The sequence below is a fragment of the Schistocerca serialis genome, chromosome 2 (genome assembly GCF_023864345.2).
Source record: "Schistocerca serialis cubense isolate TAMUIC-IGC-003099 chromosome 2, iqSchSeri2.2, whole genome shotgun sequence".
Classification (NCBI taxonomy): Eukaryota; Metazoa; Arthropoda; class Insecta; order Orthoptera; family Acrididae; genus Schistocerca; species Schistocerca serialis.
The window spans coordinates 141,639,379-141,660,604 of record NC_064639.1 but is presented as its reverse complement, the minus strand read 5'-3'; the positions used below and the strand labels follow the sequence as shown (position 1 = coordinate 141,660,604).

Genomic DNA, 21,226 nt, shown 5'->3' with positions numbered 1-21,226 from the left:
TACGGCACACCTGAAATCACTCTTACATCGGAAGACTTCTCTCCATTGAGAATGACATGCTGCGTTCTGTTATCTAGGAACTCTTCAATCCAATCACACAATTGGTCTGACAGTCCATATGCTCTTACTTTGTTTATTAAACGACTGTGGGGAACTGTATCGAACGCCTTGCGGATGTCAAGAAACACGGCATCTACCTGGGAACCCGTGTCTATGGCCTTCTGAGTCTCGTGGACGAATAGCGCGAGTTGGGTTTCACACGACCGTCTTTTTCGAAACCCATGCTGATTCCTACAGAGTAGATTTCTAGTCTCCAGAAAAGTCATTATACTCGACACATAATACGTGTTCCAAGATTCTACAACTGATCGACGTTAGACATATAGGTCTATAGTTCTGCACATCTGTTCGACGTCCCTTCTTGAAAACGGGGATGACCTGTGCCCTTTTCCAATCCTTTGGAACGCTACGCTCTTCTAGAGACCTACGTACACCGCTGCAAGAAGGGGGGCAAGTTCCTTCGCGTACTCTGTGTAAAACCGAACTGGTATCCCTTCAGGTCTAGCGGCCTTTCCTCTTTTGAGCGATTTTAATTGTTTCTCTATCCCTCTGTCGTCTATTTCGATATCTACCATTTTGTCATCTGTGCGACAGTCTAGAGAAGGAACTACAGTGCAGTCTTCCTCTGTGAAACAGCTTTGGAAAAAGACATTTAGTATTTCGGCCTTTAGTCTGTCATCCTCTGTTTCAGTAGCATTTTAGTCACAGAGTGTCTGGACATTTTGTTTTGATCCACCTACCGCTTTGATACAGTCCGCAGCTCGTGGTCGTGCGGTAGCGTTCTCGCTTCCCACGCCCGGGTTCCCGGGTTCGATTTCCGGCGGGGTCAGGGATTTTCTCTGCCTCGTGATGACTGGGTGTTGTGTGATGTCCTTAGGTTAGTTAGGTTTATGTAGTTCTAAGTTCTAGGGGACTGATGACCATAGATGTTAAGTCCCATAGTGCTCAGAGCCATTTGAACCATTTTTGCTTTGACATAAGACCAAAATTTCTTAGGATTTTCTGCCAAGTCAGAACATAGAACTTTACTTTCGAATTCATTGAACGCCTCTCGCATAGCCCTCCTCACACTACATGTAACGAGTACTACGCCCAATTCAACGCTCATTGCGTTACCCATCAAGTGCAAAGTACTGTCAATTGTTTCATATGTGTTGACATATGAAACGATTCACAGTACTTTGCACTTGATGGGTAAAATTATTCCCGACTAGTAGGTCGGAGTTGCTAGTCCACACTAAGTATTACGATGATCATGTACAGGTTGCTGCAGCCAGTTCTTTCGATTGTGGAAAAATCCCGGACAGGCATACCGTCAGTGTATCACTGAACTTTAGGGTTTGACACGTGAGTGTCGTTTTCAATGGTTGGTTATTTGGTTGATTTTGGGGAGGGGACCAAACGGCAAGGTCATCGGCACCCATCGGATTAAGGAAGGAAGTCGGTCATGCCCTGGCAACGGAACTATCCCGGCATTTGCCTGAAGTGGTTTAGGGAAATCACGGAAAACATAAATCAGTATGGCCGGACGCGGGTTTCAACTGTCGTCCTCCCGAATGCGAGTCCATTGTGATAACCACTGCGGCACCTCACTCCATCCGTTTTCATTGTAGCTGTCGGCAGCAATATCAGGACTCGTGTGACAGCGCTGTCGAAAACTTTGAGGTAACTCCCACTTGCAGTGTAACACAAAAGTGCCAAACCGACCGCCACGTGTAAACAGGCCACCAAACTCCAGCTAGAGTAAACAAATGTCGAAGCGTGTTTCTCCTGTGAAATCGTGTCCCTGCTGCTTTTCCACACGTGAAAGACAAAACTGCCCTTGGCAGAATGCGACATGCTTTGTTTGTGGAAAGCCAGGTCATGTACAGTCTCCGTGCTTGCAAAAGAAAGAGAACTCTACCAACGTACGGTCTCGTAAGTGTGGAGCACCTTCCCATTCGGTCAATGTGTTTTTTTCTAAGCCGGATACCGGTATGGGCCTTCACCCCACCCATGTGCTGTGCAACGACAGTCAAACAAACTGTTTGTAAACTTAGACATTGCCGGGCGCTGTCTATGACTTCAATTAGGCACAGGGGCTTCCGTTACATTGCTTAATCGTGCCACTTACGAACAGCTTGGCTCGCCGTAGTTGACCAGTAGGGTGTTACCATGCGGGCATACAGGCCTTCAAAGTAAGGTGTCGTAAGACAGTCGCACTGAACGGAGAATACGTTGAAAAATAGGGTTTTGTAGCGAAAAGAAAGGGGAATGACCAAATGTATTGGAATCCTGAATGGAATCAGACTGCTTTCAGAAGAAAAAGACGCCTTTTACTACTTCCTGAACGGCCCTCGTACTTAAGAGTTGTATGTAAACAGTAACAACTGTACAATAACTGAAGGTAGCTGTCCAGAGTGACCTAAAGTACATTGACCACACTGAACTAACTGTAGAAAAAACTGATTCCAGGCTGCTGTTCGCTGGGAGAATCTCAATAAGGTATAATCCATCCACGAAATATGTGTCTTACACTTGTAAGGGATATTCTAGGATAAGGCTCATCAGTCTGGAAATTTTACCAGCGTAGATTAAAACACTACTGGCACTTAAAATTGCTACACCACAAAGATGACGTGCCACCGACGCGAAATTTAACCAACAGGAAGAAGACGTTGCGATATGCAAATTAGTAGCTTTTCAGACCAATCGAAGTAGGTTGGCGCCGGTGGCGACACCTACAACGTGCTGACATGAGGAAAGTTTCCAACCTATTTGTCATACAAAAACAGCAGTTGACCGACGTTGCCTGGTGAAATGTTGTTGTGATGCCTCGTGTAAGGAGGAGAAATGCGTACCATCACGTTTCCGACTTTGATAAAGGTCGGATTGTAGCCTATCGGGATTGCGGTTTATCTCATCGCGACGTTATTGCTCGCGTTGGTCGAGATCCAATTACTGTTAGCAGAATATGGAATCGGTGGGTTGAGGAGGGTAATACGGAAAGCCGTGCTGGATCCCAACGGCCCCATATCACTAGCAGTCGAGATGACAGGCATCTTATCCGCATGGCTGTAACGGATCGTGCAGCCACGTCTCGATCCATGAGTCAACAGATGGGGACGTTTGCAAGGCAACAACCAACTGCACGAACAGTTCGACGACGTTTGCAGCAGCATGGACTATCAGCTCGGAGACCGTAGCTGCGGATACCCTTGACGCTGCGTCACAGACAGGAGCGCCTGCGATGGTGTACTCAACGACGAACCTGGGTGCACGAATGGCAAAACGTCATTTTTTCGGATGAATCCAGACTCTGGTTACAGCATCATGATGGTCGCATCCGTGTTGGGCGACATCGCGGTGAATGCACGGTGGAAGCGTGTATTCCTCATCGCCATACTGGCGTATCACCCGGTGTGATGGTATGGGGTGCCATTGGTTACACGTCTCGGTCACCTCTTGTTCGCATTGACGGTACTTTGAACAGTGGACGTTACATTTCAGATGTGTTACGACCGTGGCTCTACCCTTCAATCGATCCCTGCTAAATCCTACATTTCAGTAGGATAATGCACGACCGCTTGTTGCAGGTCCTGTACGGGGCTTTGTGGACACAGAAAATGTTCGACTGCTGCACTGGCCAGCACATTCTCCAGATCTCTCACTAATTGGAAACATCTGAATAATGGTGGCAGAGCAACTGGCTCGTCACAATACGCCAGTCACTACTCTTGATGAACTGTGGTGTCGTGTTGAAGCTGCATGGGCAGCTGTACCTGTACACTCCATCCAAGCTCTGTTTGACTCAAGGCCCAGGCGTATAAAGGCCGTTATTACGGCCAGAGGTGGTTGTTCTGGGTACTGATTTATCAGGATCTATGCACCAAAATTGCGTGAAAATGTGATCACATCTCAGTTCTAGTATAATATATTTGTCCAATGAATACCCGTTTATCATCTGCATTTCTTCTTGGTGTAGCAATTTTAATAGCCAGTTGTGTAGAAGAAAATAGAGACGATTCAATGGAGAGTAGCGAGACGATGCTGAAATGCTCAACCAACACCACTGGCAGACACTATAAGAGAGGAGTTGTGTATCATGGAGAGGCGAGAAATACGAGAGTGCATGTTCCGAGAATATCTACGTAACATATCATATCAGCCCACGTATGCCTCACGAAATGACGATGACGAGGAAATCAGGGAAATCAGAGCCCACATGGAGGTCTGTCGACAGTCGTTTCTCCCACACAGCATTCGCACATAAGCTACTCTACCGGAACCAGTAACCTCCCACCATCGATTGTTTAAAGAATCGAAGCTGTTTACAAAATGTTACTTCTCCCGAACTATGTCTTGCACACTGATATAATTTTGCAGTTAGATTCGCTGATACAGGTGGATACTGTCTACAAAATATGTTGCAAATACAGTTGGTATAAGTAAAGAAATAATAAATTGAAATGTCGTGCCTGATGGTGTAGGTTTACTACACGAATAGTGTATATATAGTAAGCGGTAAACTTTTTTCCTTCCATTAATTTGTGGGAGGGCAGGGTTTTCAGGGAGAAAATGTTACGAAAGAGCTTGAAGTTATCTGTTAAGTTGGCGGAAGTCGCTCAGTACCCTCATTCTAAAATGGTGGATAAATATAGTCTGGGTAATTTGCACGCCGTGAGATAGATTGCTCAATTCACATACACAGTTTCAAATTTCAATATTTTACTTGTTGTTTTCAACCTCTAATGTAAGATTATACGTCGTAATGAATAGATTATGACAGGATTTTAAATTTTTAAGTTCGGTCAGTAATTATAGGTACAACTGAGAATCAAGTTCTTCGTGCCGCCTAGAGGTGGTAGACAGGTAACCTGCAATCGGATGTCCGCTACAGCCGTTTAGTAACCTGGTTCATACGCAAAGAGCCGCTGAGTTTAAGGTGGTCCTTCAATAGATGGATGACTATCAACAGTGTCACATGCCCTCGCTCCATTAGACAGACATTTCGCAGAAATTTGGAATTTAAATCGGAACATTGTCGCAAATACTGATGTTCGCTAAAATTTTCACTACCTCCTCTGCTGCCCTTCCCGACCAAATACTGGGGGCAAAACTTCCTTCCACTACAAGTATTCAAACCCGCCAGCTCCAGGTCAAGCGCAATCGTAGGCACATGACTTAACCCTCAGCTTCCCAGGTCATTTTTTTGTGACATTCTGTCCCAGGTGCGGTCCGACAGACCAATATAGTTGTTGTTGTTGTTGTTTTTGGGGAAGGAGACCAGACAGCGAGGTCTCATCGGATTAGGAAGGGATGGGGAAGGAAGTCGGCCGTGCGCTTTCAGAGGAACCATCCCTGCATGTGCCTGGAGTGGTTTAGGGAAATCACAGAAAACCTAAATCAGGATGGCCGGACGCGGGATTGAACCGTCGTCCTCCCGAATGCGAGTCAAGTGTCTAACAACTGCGCCACCTCGCTCGGTGGACCAATATAGTTAAGCACCCATAAAAATTGCACTCATCAGTTTCAGTGAAATAGTTCAGTTTTTATGTAAAATATTACATTAATATCACAAAAAAGAATTCGAATAAATTTTAAAGTTTATTTTTACGAAATAAAAGCATTTAAACAAAAAACTGCACAAAATGTGTTGTGGACTGGCAAGACTGCCAATCCACAGTGACGGGTAACCGAAAGGCACGCGTTTAAACTCACGCAGGCTGGCGTGAGGTATGCTTCATTAGATACATAGCGAAGGATAAATGGCGCCTTGCTAGGTCGTAGCAATTGACTTAGCTGAAGGCTATGCTAACTATCGTCTCGGCAAATGAGAGCGTAATTCTCAGTGAACCTTTCCTAGCAACGTCGGCTGTACAACTGGGGCGAGTGCCAGTACGTCTCTCTAGACCTGCCGTGTAGTGGCGCTCGGTCTGCAATTACTGACAGTGGCGACACGCGGGTCCGACGTATACTAATGGACCGCGGCCGATTTAAAAGCTACCACCTAGCAAGTGTGGTGTCTGGCGGTGACACCACAAAATGGACATAATATTACATGATAATGTTAATACTATGAAAACTCAAATAACTTGAACTCTAAATTTTACTCTTTCCTATATTTTATCGTATATTGTACATGTAATAATAAAAACAAAAAGGTATTAAAGAATGTAGTTTTTAGGTTTTTAGTTTTCTTTTCAGAGGTTTTCTTTGCATTCGCTGAAAATTTAATAAAGGTCTTTTTTTTTTTTTTTTTACGCTGGCCGCGGTGGTCTCGCGGTTAAGGCGCTCAGTCCGGAACCGCGCGACTGCTAAGGTCGCAGGTTCGAATCCTGCCTCGGGCATGGATGTGTGTGATGTCCTTAGGTTAGTTGGTTTAAGTAGTTCTAAGTTCTAGGGGACTGATGACCACAGAAGTTAAGTCCCATAGTGCTCAGAGCCATTTTTTTTTTTGTTTTTTTTTGCAACGACTTCTACCCTTGGTTCTGTTACACCCAAAACACAGTGAATGGATATACGAAGTTTATGATCTATGTGAAGGCTATTGACTCGCTTTTTTTCTGTGTTGTCACCAACGAGTTCCCAAGCTTCTTCATAAAATTAAAGCAGCTCGCCGGAGTATTGTTTTTGTAGGAATTGTGAAGGTCAAGCGCATACACCCCAATTCCGTCCGACGTGCGGAAAAATAATGCCATCGGCCATCATTGCAAAGGCTTCAACAACCAGCAGTATTTCTTTTAACTAAGTAATTTTTTAGCACTACCTTCAGCTAGAGATTCAGTCTCTACAATTCTGTCTTCATCACTTTGATCGCTTGTTTCATTGCCGGCTGCTAAGACGGAGTGGTCCTAGGCGCTTCAGTCCGGAACCGCGCTGCTGCTAAGGTCGCAGGTTCGAATCCTGCCTCGGGCATGGATGTGTAGGACGTCCTTGGGTTAGTTAGGTTTAAGTAGTTCTAAGTCTAGGGGACTGATGACCATAGATGTTAAGTCCCGTAGTGCTTAGAGACATTTGAACCATTTTTGAACTTGTTTCATTCAAGGATTTCACAGGCGGCAAAACAAATTCGTCTTCACTTTCGACTGTTCCTAATTTGAATTATGTTTTCTTTCAATTTCGTTGTCATTATCTAATCCAACGTCACTTCTTAAACTGTCCTTAGACGATTTTAAAACAGTGTCCTCAAAGTCAGGATCCGTAACATGTACAGCAGGTAAAGAATCGGCTACTGAATACAGAACGCAGAGTCTCAGGTGCGGTCTCAGAGACCACTGGGACGAAAGAAGCAATGACAGAAGAGGTCCAAGTCACGTTAAAGCTACTGACAATTGAAAAGACGCGAGATTCGGGGAAGAACAACTAGATGAAACTATAATCTCCTATCCCACCCTATAACATTATGTGATTGGCTTATCATTTTAAATCATTCACTAATCGAGCAGTCGCTCGGCAACAGCTACAGTTAGCAAATAATGTTGCGAGAATGTAAAAGGTGAACGACCTGTGACGTAACTAGTTTATTGTCGAAGCGCCGTCAGAGATGCAGTGAGTTATTGATTTTGAAAACCGCGGTGCGAAAAACGGACAGAAGAAGGACACTTTTACACAATTTTCTTTTTATGTACGAGATATTCTCGATGAACAGTTACTCATTTTTCTCTTGTCTCTTGTAACTTGTGTCGGACGCGTATGTCTTGCCGCCGTATTATTATCGTTAAAAATAATACTATTTTAATGTAAAGTAAAAGTGCAATACTAAAAGTGCAATACTGCATAGCAGTAGATTTATTGTGCGACGTGTATGTGAAAACGTCAAAGGAATTATTTTCATTACGAGAAGAGAAGTGCCAGTCAAAACGGTATCTATGTTAAATCCTTCATTGCAGTGTAAGTTCATCTATTAAATGCCATAAATTCAGAGTTGAATGGAACTGGTGTATGAACTATTTATTTATTACAGAATCTGTGTCTCACTCCTTTATGAACTTATTTAATTTTCTTTATGTTTCTGCCAAATAGAGAGTTCACAGTCACGAATTCTTTCGTCGAGATCGGACGGAAGTTGCATGCGGCGACATATTTTCTCCGCGCCATATTCTACTGGTAAATGCATGATCAACTACGGTCCCTTAGGAAATTCATGTTGAGCTATCCAAAAATAATTATATTTTGAATAGGCATTTACTCTCCTCTGCAATGCAACTTCCGACTGATCGGACGATCCACCAAGAAACAGCCGCACACGGTCGGCGTTCGCAAATATATTTTCACCGCTGATTATAGCTATATGTTACAGCACAAAAGTAAACATATTGTTATAATTAGCGACTACGAACGGGGACATTTATAACTGTATGTTTATGTATACACATTACGTAAACATATCGTTGTAACCCCTGCGCATTAGCAACAGAATAACAATAAATGCAAGCGGCCCTTGAGATCGCACGTGGGACGTTAAGGGTTAACGACTTCGAGGACAAGGAAGGATTGCGTACTACATTTCGCCTCCTTCTCGAAGTAGTGAATTGCACGACAATCTGTGTGCACAAACATGAGCTCAGGAGTAGATGGCAGTCAGCCTCAGGAGTGCTTCAGAATCGTAAGCTCTTCAGACCTGTCTGCGGATGAAAGCATGTCTTTGCTAACGTTTTCTCGTCAGTGTAAGCCTCGCAGCCGCACACCCGCTCAGACTCACTTGATATTTAGCGACCAATTAGTGACAAAGGAAGTGAGTGGGTAGGACAGCGTCATTATGGGTGGGAGGGGGTATACTGTCAAAGGAACGACACGGGAAGCAACGGTTTCGTGAGAGCAGTAGCTGCTTGTACGTGTACCAGAGAGGGTTGTTACGGGGATCCGAAATCTTTCATCTTGCAGTAAGCTGTCAAGTCGCATCCAATTTACATTTCCTACCCCAGACGGTAATTGCAGGGCGGAGCGAGGGAACATTTGAAAAGTTGCGAGGGGGATTGGAGGGAGGGGGGGCGTGCCTGACGTACGTGAGGCGGGTAGTGTGGGCAATAGGGGGAGCTTACAGCTGCTTAGTTCACTCAGGCGGATCCACCCAAGCCCGGTACTGGAACAGCTCTTACGGCAGACTGGACGGAACCGAAACACGAAAATGTGGCGGAATTTCCCGACGTTTGAGCGTAATTTTTAACGTTTTGTACCATCACTTCCTTTCTGCGTAATTGTTGTAGTGTAGCATTAATTTTGTTATTCCGTATAAGTCAGTGCAGATTGCTAAGAGCGGTTTGAAATACAGCGATGATAATGGAACGTAGCAGTTAAATTCTGAATTTTGTTTTTGGTACGCCACGTATATTTTGAGCGCTAGTAAATACGCCTTAAATAGAGGCAGCGTGACTTCATAACGCAGGAACCTGCAACTAACCCAGCGATAATATAGAGCATCAAATTACTTCCTTTCCCAGAAAATTAATCTAATGTTACACAGAAACAAAGAATGGCACAAACACTTGCTTATTATTGAAATAATTGCAAAGAATTTCTTTAACTTTATCTCTTTAAGAACTGAGTTAGCTTTTAACCCGTTGAATTAACTGAATATGCAGGGTGAAAAGTATTTAAACCGACAAACTCTGGGAGGTTGTAGGGGACATCAAAACAAATATTTTTCCCTAATGTCATTTTTTCCTATGAGGAGTATTTAAACCGGTAGAGGAAGATTCCACTGGCGGTAAATTAATTAAACCAACAAACACTTTTCCATTTTTTTTATGACCAAGAGACAACACATTAACACAACCCAGTTTCAATTACAGTAGATTTTCAAAAATGCCTCCATTGACACGTAAACAAAGATTACACCGTCGAAACATGTACTGTCTGACACGAGCAAAAACCCCAGCAGTATCCTGAATTGTTCGTGCTGCTGCTACTATCCGGGCAACCAGATCCTCTTCTGACGCAACAGGAGTTGCGTAAACAAGGTTGCGCATCTCTCTCCATTCAAAAAATTCCAGAGGGGACAAATCAGGGGATGGAGCAGGCCATGGTACAGGACCACCCCTGCCAATCTACGTTTCTGGGAACCGTCGGTCCAGGAATCGACGCGCACGACGACTGAAATGTGCCGGCGCCCCGTCATGTTGGAACCACATGCGTTGCCTTGTAGGGAGCTGGACGCCTTCCAGCAATTCTGGAAATGTTCTGGCGAGAAAAATTGTAATAGTGCCTGCCATTTAATGACCTAGGTGGCGGATACTTCCCAATTAAATAGTCCCCAAAAACACCGACCCACACATTAACGAAGAGCCGCACTTGATGAGCGCTAGTAAGTGTGGCATGTGGGTTATTCTCACTCCAAACATGCGAATTGTGCATGTTGAAGACTCCATCACGCCCGAACGTTGCTTCATCTTTAAACAACATAGAGGATGGAAATGTAGGGTGCATTTCACACTGTTCCAGGTACCACTGCGAAAACTGTGCTCTGGGTGAATAATCAACTGGTTCCAGGTTGTGGACACGCTGTAAGTGAAATGGACGTAACAACTGCTCTCGAAGAACTGTTCTTACATTCGTCTGATTCATCCCCATGTTACGTGCAATTGCACGAGTGCTGACTGAAGGATTCCGCTCCACATGCTGCAAGACAGCTTCATCAAATTTCAGCGTTCTTACCGTGCGACGGCGTGCCTGTCCAGGTAATCTGCTAAATGATCCGGTCTCACGCAGACGTTGGTACACAGCAGCAAAGGTCGTACAGTATGATGCGGGATACGTCGATTAGGATATTGTTGTTGATAAACCCGCTGTGCAGCTCGTCCATTGTGGTGCGCTACGTAGTACGCACCAACCGTATCAGTGTACTCACACCAGGTGTATCGCTCCATTAGTAAACAGAGACAATGCACTACTACACTGGTGGATAGAAGTTGCCTACAACTGAAGAGCGTAATATTCCCTCTAGCAACTGAAGATCGTAATACAGCCTCTAACGACTGAAGAGTGCAATAGGGCCTCCACCGGTTTAAATAATCCTCATAGGAAAAAATGACATTAGGGAAAGTATTTGTTTTGATGTCCCCCTACAACCTCCCAGAGTTTGTCGGTTTAAATACTTTTTACCCTGTATTTTAAACCAGAGGTTAAGCCTCACCTAAGCCTCGTGGTGTTAAATCTCTGAGAAAGTTTCGTAATAAAAAATATTAACTAATTTTAAAATTGAAAACTGACGGTAAAAATTCATAAAAGCACTCAGAATTATTTTCCTTTGCGTTTGAAGTTCGCAAACATTGAAAGATTCTTAAGTACGCGTAGCGCAAGTCACACAAATATTCGAGAAAGGAAACAGGAGTAACTCTTTGAATTACAGATCCATATCACTGACCTCAATTTGTAGTAGGATTTTGGAACAAATCTGTACTCGAACGTTATGAATCATCTTGAAGAATTATTGATACATAACCAACACGGAATCAGAAAACATCGTTCTTGTGCAACACCATTCCCATGAAGTAATGAGTGCTGTCGACTAGGGATCTCAGATCGATTCCATATTTCCAGAAGGCTTTTTATACCACACCTCACAAGCGTCTATTAATCAAATTGCGTATCATCTCAATTGATGACTGGATTCGTGATTTCCTCTCAGAGAGGTCGCAGTCCGTAGTAATAGACGGTAAATCATCGAGTAGAACAGAAGTGATATCTGGCGTTCCGCAAGGTAGTGTCACAGACCCTCTGCTGTTCCAGATTTATATAAATAATCTAAGTGATACGTTTGTTTGCAGATGACGCTGTAATTTAACATCTAGTAAAACGTCAGACGATAAATTCCAATTTCAAAATGATCTAGAGAGAATTTGTATATGGTGCGAAAAGTGGCATCAGCAGTAAACAAAGAAAAGTGCGAGTTCATCCACATGGGTACTAAAAAAAAATCCGATAAATTTTGGGTATACGATAAATCGCACAAATATAAGGGCTGTCAATTCGACTAAATACCTAGGAATTACAATTACGAGCAACTTGAACTGGAAAGACCACATAGATAATATTGTGGGGAAGGCGAAACAAAGACTGCGTTTTGTTGCCAGAACACTTAGAAGATGTGACACACCTACTAAAGAGACAGCCTACATTACACTTGTCCGTCCTCTGCTGGTATACTGCTACGTGGTATTGGATCCTTACCAGCTGGGATTGATGGAGGACATCGAGAACGTGCAAAGAAGGGTAGCTCGTTTCGTGTTATCGCGCATTAGATGTGAGAGTGCCACTGATATGATACGCGAGTTGGGTTGGCAGTCACTGAAACAAAGCCGGCTTTCTTTGGGGCAAGCTCTATTTACGAAAGTTCAATCACCAACTTTCTCTTCCAAATGCGAAAACATTTTTTTGTCACCCACCTACGTAGGGAGAAATGATCATCTAAACTAAGAGGAATCAGAGCTCTAACGGAAAGATTTCGGTGTTCCTTTTTCCCACGCGCCATTTGCGAGTGTAATGATAGCGAAGTAGTATGAAAATGGTTCGATGAACCCTCTGCCAGGCACTTAAGTGTGAATTGCAGAGTAACCATCTAGATGTAGGTGTAGATGTAATGGCGGACTCGGTGCCATCGAAACAGCCGAAGTCACAAGGGCAATCGACAGTAATACTATTATTATCTTTAAATAAATTTCACATGGAGAGAGAGTTATTTTTAAAAGGAAATTTAAGATACTTTCAATTAACAATATATTGCAACCTTAAATTTTACAGCCAGCGCGTTATACATACATGGACCCACAGGCGAGGAAGAACAAACAGGCGAAAAACAGGGAACAAATATGGGGAGCAACATGGCTCTTGTGTATATGTATTGCACTTGAAGTTCCATGCTTTTATGGAACGTACTGAACTGTCGTATTCTTTACCTTTGCGATTAATTTAAAATATTTACAATATTTGTCACAAAACATTATTAGATTCGAGTAAATGACTCATAATATTACAAACATTGCTTTCTTGTTCTGGATTACGTTCATATCTGTTGAATAAATCGCGTTTTATGTTAGACAGGCTTCCAGGTGACGCCACAGTTTATAGCTACCGAAACATGACGCTTGTAACTTACCGACCTGTTTCGTATGCTTCTGCCTCCTTGAATTTCTTCTTCACTCTTCCTTCTATAGTTACTGGATGTGATTAACATTTATTAAATAACGTGCACAGCACTGCAGAATTTACTTTTCTTTCTCTTCGTGTTTATTGTCACTGACTTCAGTTCCAAACGATTAGTTTTTTTTAGTATGCATGTGCATTAATATCGTAACACAGGGGCACTAAGCTACATCTGTTAGATGAAGTTCAAAAAGTTTACAAGTGCAGTGATAACAAAATAACTATAGACCTTCAGAGCGGTTAAAAGCTAATGAACTGGACACTGTCTATCCACTTGTTAATTACTATATAGATACTTATTATGGATTTATACGTTTTGATTACCGGTCGCTGGCTGAATGACACGTCGTAACTAAACTTCTGAAGTGTTCAGTTACGACTAACTCTGGTTGGTGCGAGACGACTATTTATAGACGCGCTTATTACAAATATTACAAAATGGCAAGTTATAGGACAAGAAGACTGAAATAATAGATGTTATAATATAAAAAATACAAATATACAACAGTCAGTGAAGCAATATTGTTCAACCAAAAGCTGTATAATTAGAAAAGGGCAATAGATACGTGTTATTTTATTAGAGGCAAATTTTATTGTGCAAGGGAACCCCTAAAGTTCGGCTAGAATTATCGAGAAACTGAGACTTTCTAATTGAAATAATTAACAAACTAAAAGATAAATTCAGTAAAAGTATACAATTTTGGAAACAGAAAAATCGGGGATAAAAATTATAACAATGGATTTTGGAAAGAATTACATTTTAAAACTTATATAGTCTAGAATACTAAAATTCTGAATATAAATAACTTTGGAAATAATTTCTAATATTTTATGTGACTCTAGAAACAAAAAATGTGTAGTGGGTCGGCTTTTGACGAGCACATCGCCTACAGTAGTAGCAAATTATGAATAAGATTTTAAGTAAAATATTTCCATATGAACTATTTATACTGTTACCATCAGCAAAGTGTAAATTACACAGTAAATAAGAAAATTAAGTGAAATACTGCATGAATTATAATTTGGTAATTTAGTGCGCACATAGTACATGGGTTACTAATGAAAAGATGTCATAAAATAGAAGAAAATTAATATTAACATCGGGAGTAATCCCACCTTGCCCTTTTACACACCGACTTATTTTGATGGTACTACATAGCAAACTTTCACAAGTAATTCCACGATTTGTAGCTTTCGTCCCTAGAAACGGATTATACATTTTTAATGATTCTCATTTTTACATTATTCCAGTGGCAAAACTGGATATAACTTCGACTTTCAGTAAACAAGATTATTAAGAATCGTGTGGTTGTTCATTTGAAACTGTGTTTACTTCGAAAAAGCGCTCAGACAATAGCTTTTGGGCTTTAAGTTAATTTCTCTTCTAGCACTCATGAACGATATTGCCAAATTGCTACTATTTTTGTATTTATACCACATGTAAACCAGTCTACGTGGTCTACATACATTGCCCGAAAAACAAGTGAAGCAACACATCATCGTTGCGTATATAAATCATTAGTGTAGCAGTTCTATGTAAGAGGAAGGAGGCCACCAGAGCAAATGAAAGGTATTCGCGTTTAATGTTGTTACGAGGCCTGGTTGTTGTTGTTGTGGTCTTCAGTCCTGAGATTGGTTTGATGCAGCTCTCCATGCTAATCTATCCCGCGCAAGCTCCTTCATCTCCCAGTACCTACTGCAACCTACATCCTTCAGAATCTGCTCAGTGTATTCATCTCTTGGTCTCCCTCTACGATTTTTACCCTCCACGCTGCCCTCCAATGCTAAATTTGTGATCCCTTGATGCCTCAGGACATGTCCGATCCCTTCTTCTAGTCAAGTTGTGCCACAAACTTCTCTTCTCCCCAATCCTATTCAATACCTCCTCATTAGTTACGTGATCTACCCACCTAATCTTCAACATTCTTCTGTAGCACCACATTTCGAAAGCTTCTATTGTCTTCTTGTCCAAACTATTTATTGTCCATGTTTCACTTCCATACACGGCTACACTCCGTACAAATACTTTCAGAAACGACTTCCTGACACTTAAATCTATACTCGATGTTAACAAATTTCTCTTCTTCAGAAACGGTTTCCTTGCCATTGCCAGTCTACATTTTATATCTTCTCTACTTCGACCATCATCAGTTATTTTGCTCCCCAAATAGCAAAACTCCTTTACTACTTTAAGTGTCTCATTTCCTAATCTAATTCCCTCAGTATCACCCGACTTAATTCGACTACATTCCATTATCCTCGTTTTACTTTTGTTGATGTTCATCTTATATCCTCCTTTCAAGACACTGTCCATTCCGTTCAACTGCTCTTCCAAGTCCTTTGGGGTCTCTGACAGAATTACAATGTCATCGGTGAACCTCAAAGTTTTTATTTCTTCTCCCTGGATTTTAATACCTACTCCAAATTTTACTTTTGTTTCCTTTACTGTTTGCTCAATATACAGATTGAATAACATCGGGGAGAGGCTACAACCCTGTCTCACTCCCTTCCCAACCGCTGCTTCCCTTATGTCACTCGACTCTTATAACTGCCATCTGGTTTCTGTACGAATTGTAAATAGCCTCTCGCTCCCTGTATTTTACCCCTGCCACCTTTAGAATTTGAAAGAGAGCATTCCAGTCAACATTGTCAAAAGCTTTCTCTAAGTCTACAAATGCTAGAAACGTAGGTTTGCCTGGTAGGGAATGTAAAAAGCGTGAGCAGCATCGTACGATGAGTGATCACTGACACGGGCATTCCGCGCACTCGTGTGAGACTGCGTGATCAGCACCTGACGCAGTTTGAAAGGGGCTCTTTTATATGTGCGCCAACTGCGACCTGCAGTTCGAAACATGCAATGTGCAGATCTGTGGGACAGTGGCGCCACGTTGAACTGCATGGGAGCGTGAGGCATGGCATAATTATGTTTCCCGTCGACCACGTCGGACCACCGCAAGAGAGCATCGCCGTATTTTGTACACCGAGCACATCGTTACCTCTTGAGATGTGCGACTGCCATCCGGGAACAAGATATGGACTCCCTGCATCATTCTGTGTCTCCTCACACCATTGTAGCACTAGGGAATTACCGTCCCATGCGTAGGCCGTCGCCTAGCACCACAGCACAAACGGCTGCGTTTAGTCGTGCCGTGACAGGGAAAAATGTGCTGCCAATGAACGGCGTCGCAGTGTGTTCAGCGATCAATCGCAGTTCTGTACCACCCCGGATGACCATCGCAGGCGAATATGCCGGTGACCTGAGGGGAAGTCCCATTCGTCCATTGATTTGGAGGCCACAACAGTGTTACTCCTCGTACCATGATATTGATTGCCATCGGGTATGACTAAAGCTCACAGCTGGTAATGAATTAGGAAGTTCTCATGGTACACGGTGATGTATTGTATTTAGGTGTCCAATCTGTTTTTAAGTTATGGTGCTCTGAAACAGGAAAGTATTTCTCTTGTTCAACATGTATTTCGACAAAGCGTTAAATAAATTTAGTGCAGATGGCATTTCATGAAAAATTCCTGGAACCAACTGTACAACGTAATGCGGTTATTGACATCCTAAGTCCTGATCCGTTACCTCTATTGTGACAGCCTCATGGTGCCATTTTTCAACAGGAAAATGCTCGTCCATACATGGCAGGTGCCTGTATGAACTGTCTGCGTGGTGTCGAGGTACTCACGTTGCCAGCGATATCGCCAGATCTGTCCCCGGCAGAACACATGTGAGATTAGCTCAGACATCATCTTTCCGGTGCCATTATCTAGGATATCAAGGACCAATTACAACATGTGTGGTCCGGTTTATCTCAGGAGAAGATACAACACCTTTATGAGACCTTTCTCGTCGAGCCAGTGCGTTTGTTAACGTCAGAGGCGGTGCAACGCCATGGTGATACGTGGGCTCACACTGAGAAGTCCTTTGTAAATTTGACTAGCACTTGTAGTCACTGAAATAACATCAAGTACACAAATTTCATTTCGATTTCTCCCCCGTTCTGGTTGGTTCACTTTTCGGGTCAGGTGGTGTACAACTGCTGTTCAGCTGAAGAACACTGGGTGAGCGTAGTTTGACAAACGTATTACGCTCAAGTAGTCTGCAGTCTTTTATTACGAGGCCTACAGCGGCACGTCCGAAGACAGCCACTTGCCTGGTTTTCTGGATGCAACTTTCTGTCGGAGCAGCCATGTCAAACAGTATGTAAGAATTAATTACTATTCAGTCAAGTATTCTAATTGTGCAGGGCTAATTTTCTTGGTATGACTTGTACAGAGGTACAACTATTATAGCCGTAGCGTGATATTACTCGATCAACACGTTTTACTTGAGCTGTCTGTGGATTCATGTGGTGTGCTGTACCGGACGGCCCATTGGTAACGCACTGCGTACCAAAAGCAGGTGTAAGGATTCAAGTTCTGTTTCGACACACACTATTAATGTGTAATGGATTTTACTCACGGCTAATATTCTGTTACAGGTAAATAGTATCATTTCAGAGTGTAGAAATTAATATTACTGTTGCCCTCATGAATTTGAAGACTGATTTGGTATAAGTCTTTACCTTCGTCTATATTGAGACAGAGATTTAGGAACCAGGTTTTAACTTGTAAGACATTTCCAGGGGCAGATGTGGACTCTGACCACAATCTATTGGTTATGAACTGTAGATTAAAACTGAAGAAATTGCAAAAAGGTGGGAATTTAAGGAGATGGGGCCTGGATAAACTGACTAAACCAGAGGTTGAACAGAGTTTCAGGGAGAGCATAAGAGAACAATTGACAGGAATGGGGGAAAGAAATACAGCAGAAGAAGAGTGGGTAGCTTTGAGGGATGAAATAGTTAAGGCAGCAGAGGATCAAATTGGTAAAAAGACGAGGGCTAGTAGAAACCCTTGGGTAACAGAAGAAATACTGAATTTAATTGAGGAAAGGAGAAAATATAAAAATGCAGTAAATGAAGCAGGCAAAACGGAATACAAACGCCTCAAAAAGGATATCGACAGGAAGTGAAAAATGGCTAAGCAGGCATGGCTAGAGGATAAATGTGAGGATGTAGAGGCTTATCTCACTAGGGGTAAGATAGATACCACCTACAGGAAAATTAAAGAGACCTTTGGAGAAAGGAGAACCACTTGCATGAATATCAAGAACTTTGATGGAAACCCAGTTCTAACCAAGAAGGGAAAGCAGAAAGATGGAAGGAGTATATAGAGGGTCTATACAAGGGCGATGTATTTGAGGACAATATTATGGAAATGGAAGAGGATGTACATGAAGATGAAATGGGAGATATGATATTGTGTGAAGAGTTTGACAGAGCACTGAAAGACCTAACTCGAAACAAGGCCCCCGGAGTAGACAACATTTCATTAGAACTACTGGCAGCCTTGGGAGAGCCAGTCCTGCCAAAACTCTACCATCTGGTGAGCAAGATGTATGAGACAGGCGAAATACCCTCAGACTTCAAGAAGAATACAATAATCCCGATCCCAAAGAAAGCAAGTGTTGACAGATGTGAAAATTACCAAACAATCAGCTTAATAAGTCACGGCTGCAAAATACTAACGCCAATTCTTTACAGACGAATGGAAAAACTGATAGAAGCCGACCTCGGGGAAGATCAGTTTGGATTTCGTAGAAACGTTGGAACACGTGAGGCAATACTGACCCTACGACGTATCTTAGAAGAAAGATTAAGGAAAGGCAAACCTACGTTTCTAGCATTTGTAGACTTAGAGAAAGCTTTTGACAATGTTGAATGGAATACTCTCTTTCAAATTCTGAAGGCGGCAGGGGTAAAATACAGGGAGCGAAAGGCTATTTACAATTTGTACAGATAGCAGATGGCAGTTATAAGAGTCGAGGGGCATGTAAGGGAAGCAGTGGTTGGGAAGGGAGTGAGACAGGGTTGTAGCCTCTCCCTAATGTTATTCAATCTGTATATTGAGCAAGCAGTATAGGAAACGAAAGAAAAATTCGGAGTAGGTATTAAAACCCATGGAGAAGAAATAAAGACTTCGAGGTTCGCCGATGACATTGCAATTCTGTCAGAGACAGCAAAGGACTTGGAAGAGCAGTTGAACGGAATGGACAGTGTCTTAAAAGGAGGATATAAGATGAACATCAACAAAAGTAAAACGAGGATAATGGAATGTAGTCGAATTAAGTCGGGTGATGCTGCGGGAATTAGATTAGGAAATGAGACACTTAAAGTAGTAAAGGAGTTTTGCTATTTGGGGAGCAAAATAACTGATGATGGTCGAAGTAGAGAAGATATAAAATGTAGACTGGCAATGGCAAGGAAAGTGTTCCTGAAGAAGAGAAATTTGTTAACATCGAGTATAGATTTAAGTGTCAGGAAGTCGTTTCTGAAAGTAATTGTATGGAGTGTAGCCATGTATGGATGTGAAACATGGACGATAAATAGTTTGGACAGGAAGAGAATAGGAGCTTTCGAAATGTGGTGATACAGAAGAATGCTGAAGATTAGATGAGTAGATCACGTAACTAATGAGGACGTATTAAATAGAATTGGAGAGAAGAGGAGTTTGTGGCACAACTTGACGAGAAGAAGGGACCGGTTGGTAGGACATGTTCTGAGGCATCAAGGGATCACAAATTTAGCATTGGAGGGCAACGTGGAGGGTAAAAATCGTAGAGGAAGACCAAGAGATGAATACACTACGCAGATTCTGAAGGATGTAGGTTGCAGTAGGTACTGGGAGAGGAAGAAACTTGCACAGGATAGGGTGGCATGGAGAGGTGCATCAAACCAGTCTCAGGACTGAAGACCACAACAACAACAACAGATGTCGTACTGCTCAAACAGTAAAACATGTCTATTACATGGCATGTCTCGTTTTCCCTTATCTAATTATTATATGTGTTTAATGAACTGCGCGTTTTATTAGCAGTGGAGACGAGTAAACGGCAGCAGTTTTAACAGCAGGTGCACGTGGTACTCACGTGTAGGAGGGCAGCGGGAAGCCCTGTGCTGCGCAGGGCAGCTCCACGGGCTGCCTGTGGCGCGCCTGCACGTGGCTGCGCGAGTCCGTGATGCGGGGAGGCACAGAGCTCTGCGGTGACGTCACCAGCAGTCTGCAACAGCGTCGCCACTTGTAGTAGCCAGCTGGCTCAAGAACTGCCTCCAAAATGTAATTGCAACGTAAGAAATGATTACGATCGAATCGTGAGAGCATAGAAAATTTAGAGTAGGTCTACACGTTTTATCCATAAAATTATGAAATTCTTTCAGGAGAGAAACTCTCTTAAAATCAGCATTGTTCAAAATTTGCATGTTAAATAACTTAATCATTAAGATAACTGTTGAGTGTTACAGAATCCATGAGAGCATATTAGACCCATTTATACAGATTGTGTGAAATTAAAGTGTATGAGGCAAATACTTACACAGGGTGCTACAAAAAGGTACGGCCAAACTTTCAGGAGACATTCCTCACAAACAAATAAAGAAAAGATGTTATGTGGACATGTGTCCGAAAACGCTTAATTTCCATCTTAGAGCTCATTTTAGTTTCGTCAGTATGTATTGTACTTCCTCGATTCACCGCCAGTTGGCCCAATTGAAGGAAGGTAATGTTGACTTCGATGCTTGTGTTGACATGCGACTCATTGCTCTACAGTACTAGCATCAAGCACATCAGTACGTAGCATGAACAGGTTAGTGTTCATCACGAACGTGGTTTTGCCGTCAGTGCAATGTTTACAAATGCGGTGTTGGCAGATGCCAATTTGATGTATGGATTAGCACGGGGCAATAGCCGTGGCGCGGTACGTTCGTATCGAGACAGATTTCCAGAACGAAGGTGCCCCGACAGGAATACGTTCGAAGTAATTGATCGGCGTCTTAGGGAGCACGGAACATTCCAGCCTATGACTCGCGACTGGGGAAGACCTAGAACGACGAGGACACCTGCAATGGACGAGGCAATTCTTTGTGCAGTTGACGATAACCCTAATGTCAGCGCCAGAGAAGTTGCTGCTGGAAAAGGTAACTTTGACCACATCACTGTATGG

At 42.7% G+C, this 21,226-nt stretch overlaps 1 protein-coding gene across 1 annotated transcript in view; it reads right to left on the bottom strand.

Annotated features, from left to right (window-relative positions):
* The window catches only part of LOC126455789 (Down syndrome cell adhesion molecule-like protein Dscam2), a 222,835-nt gene that overhangs the window by 106,582 nt on the left and 95,027 nt on the right, over positions 1-21,226 (bottom strand). The window contains exon 6 of the mRNA XM_050091551.1: positions 20,156-20,287. Coding sequence (XP_049947508.1) covers positions 20,156-20,287 — 132 coding nt within the window. The remainder of the gene's footprint in view (positions 1-20,155; positions 20,288-21,226) is intronic.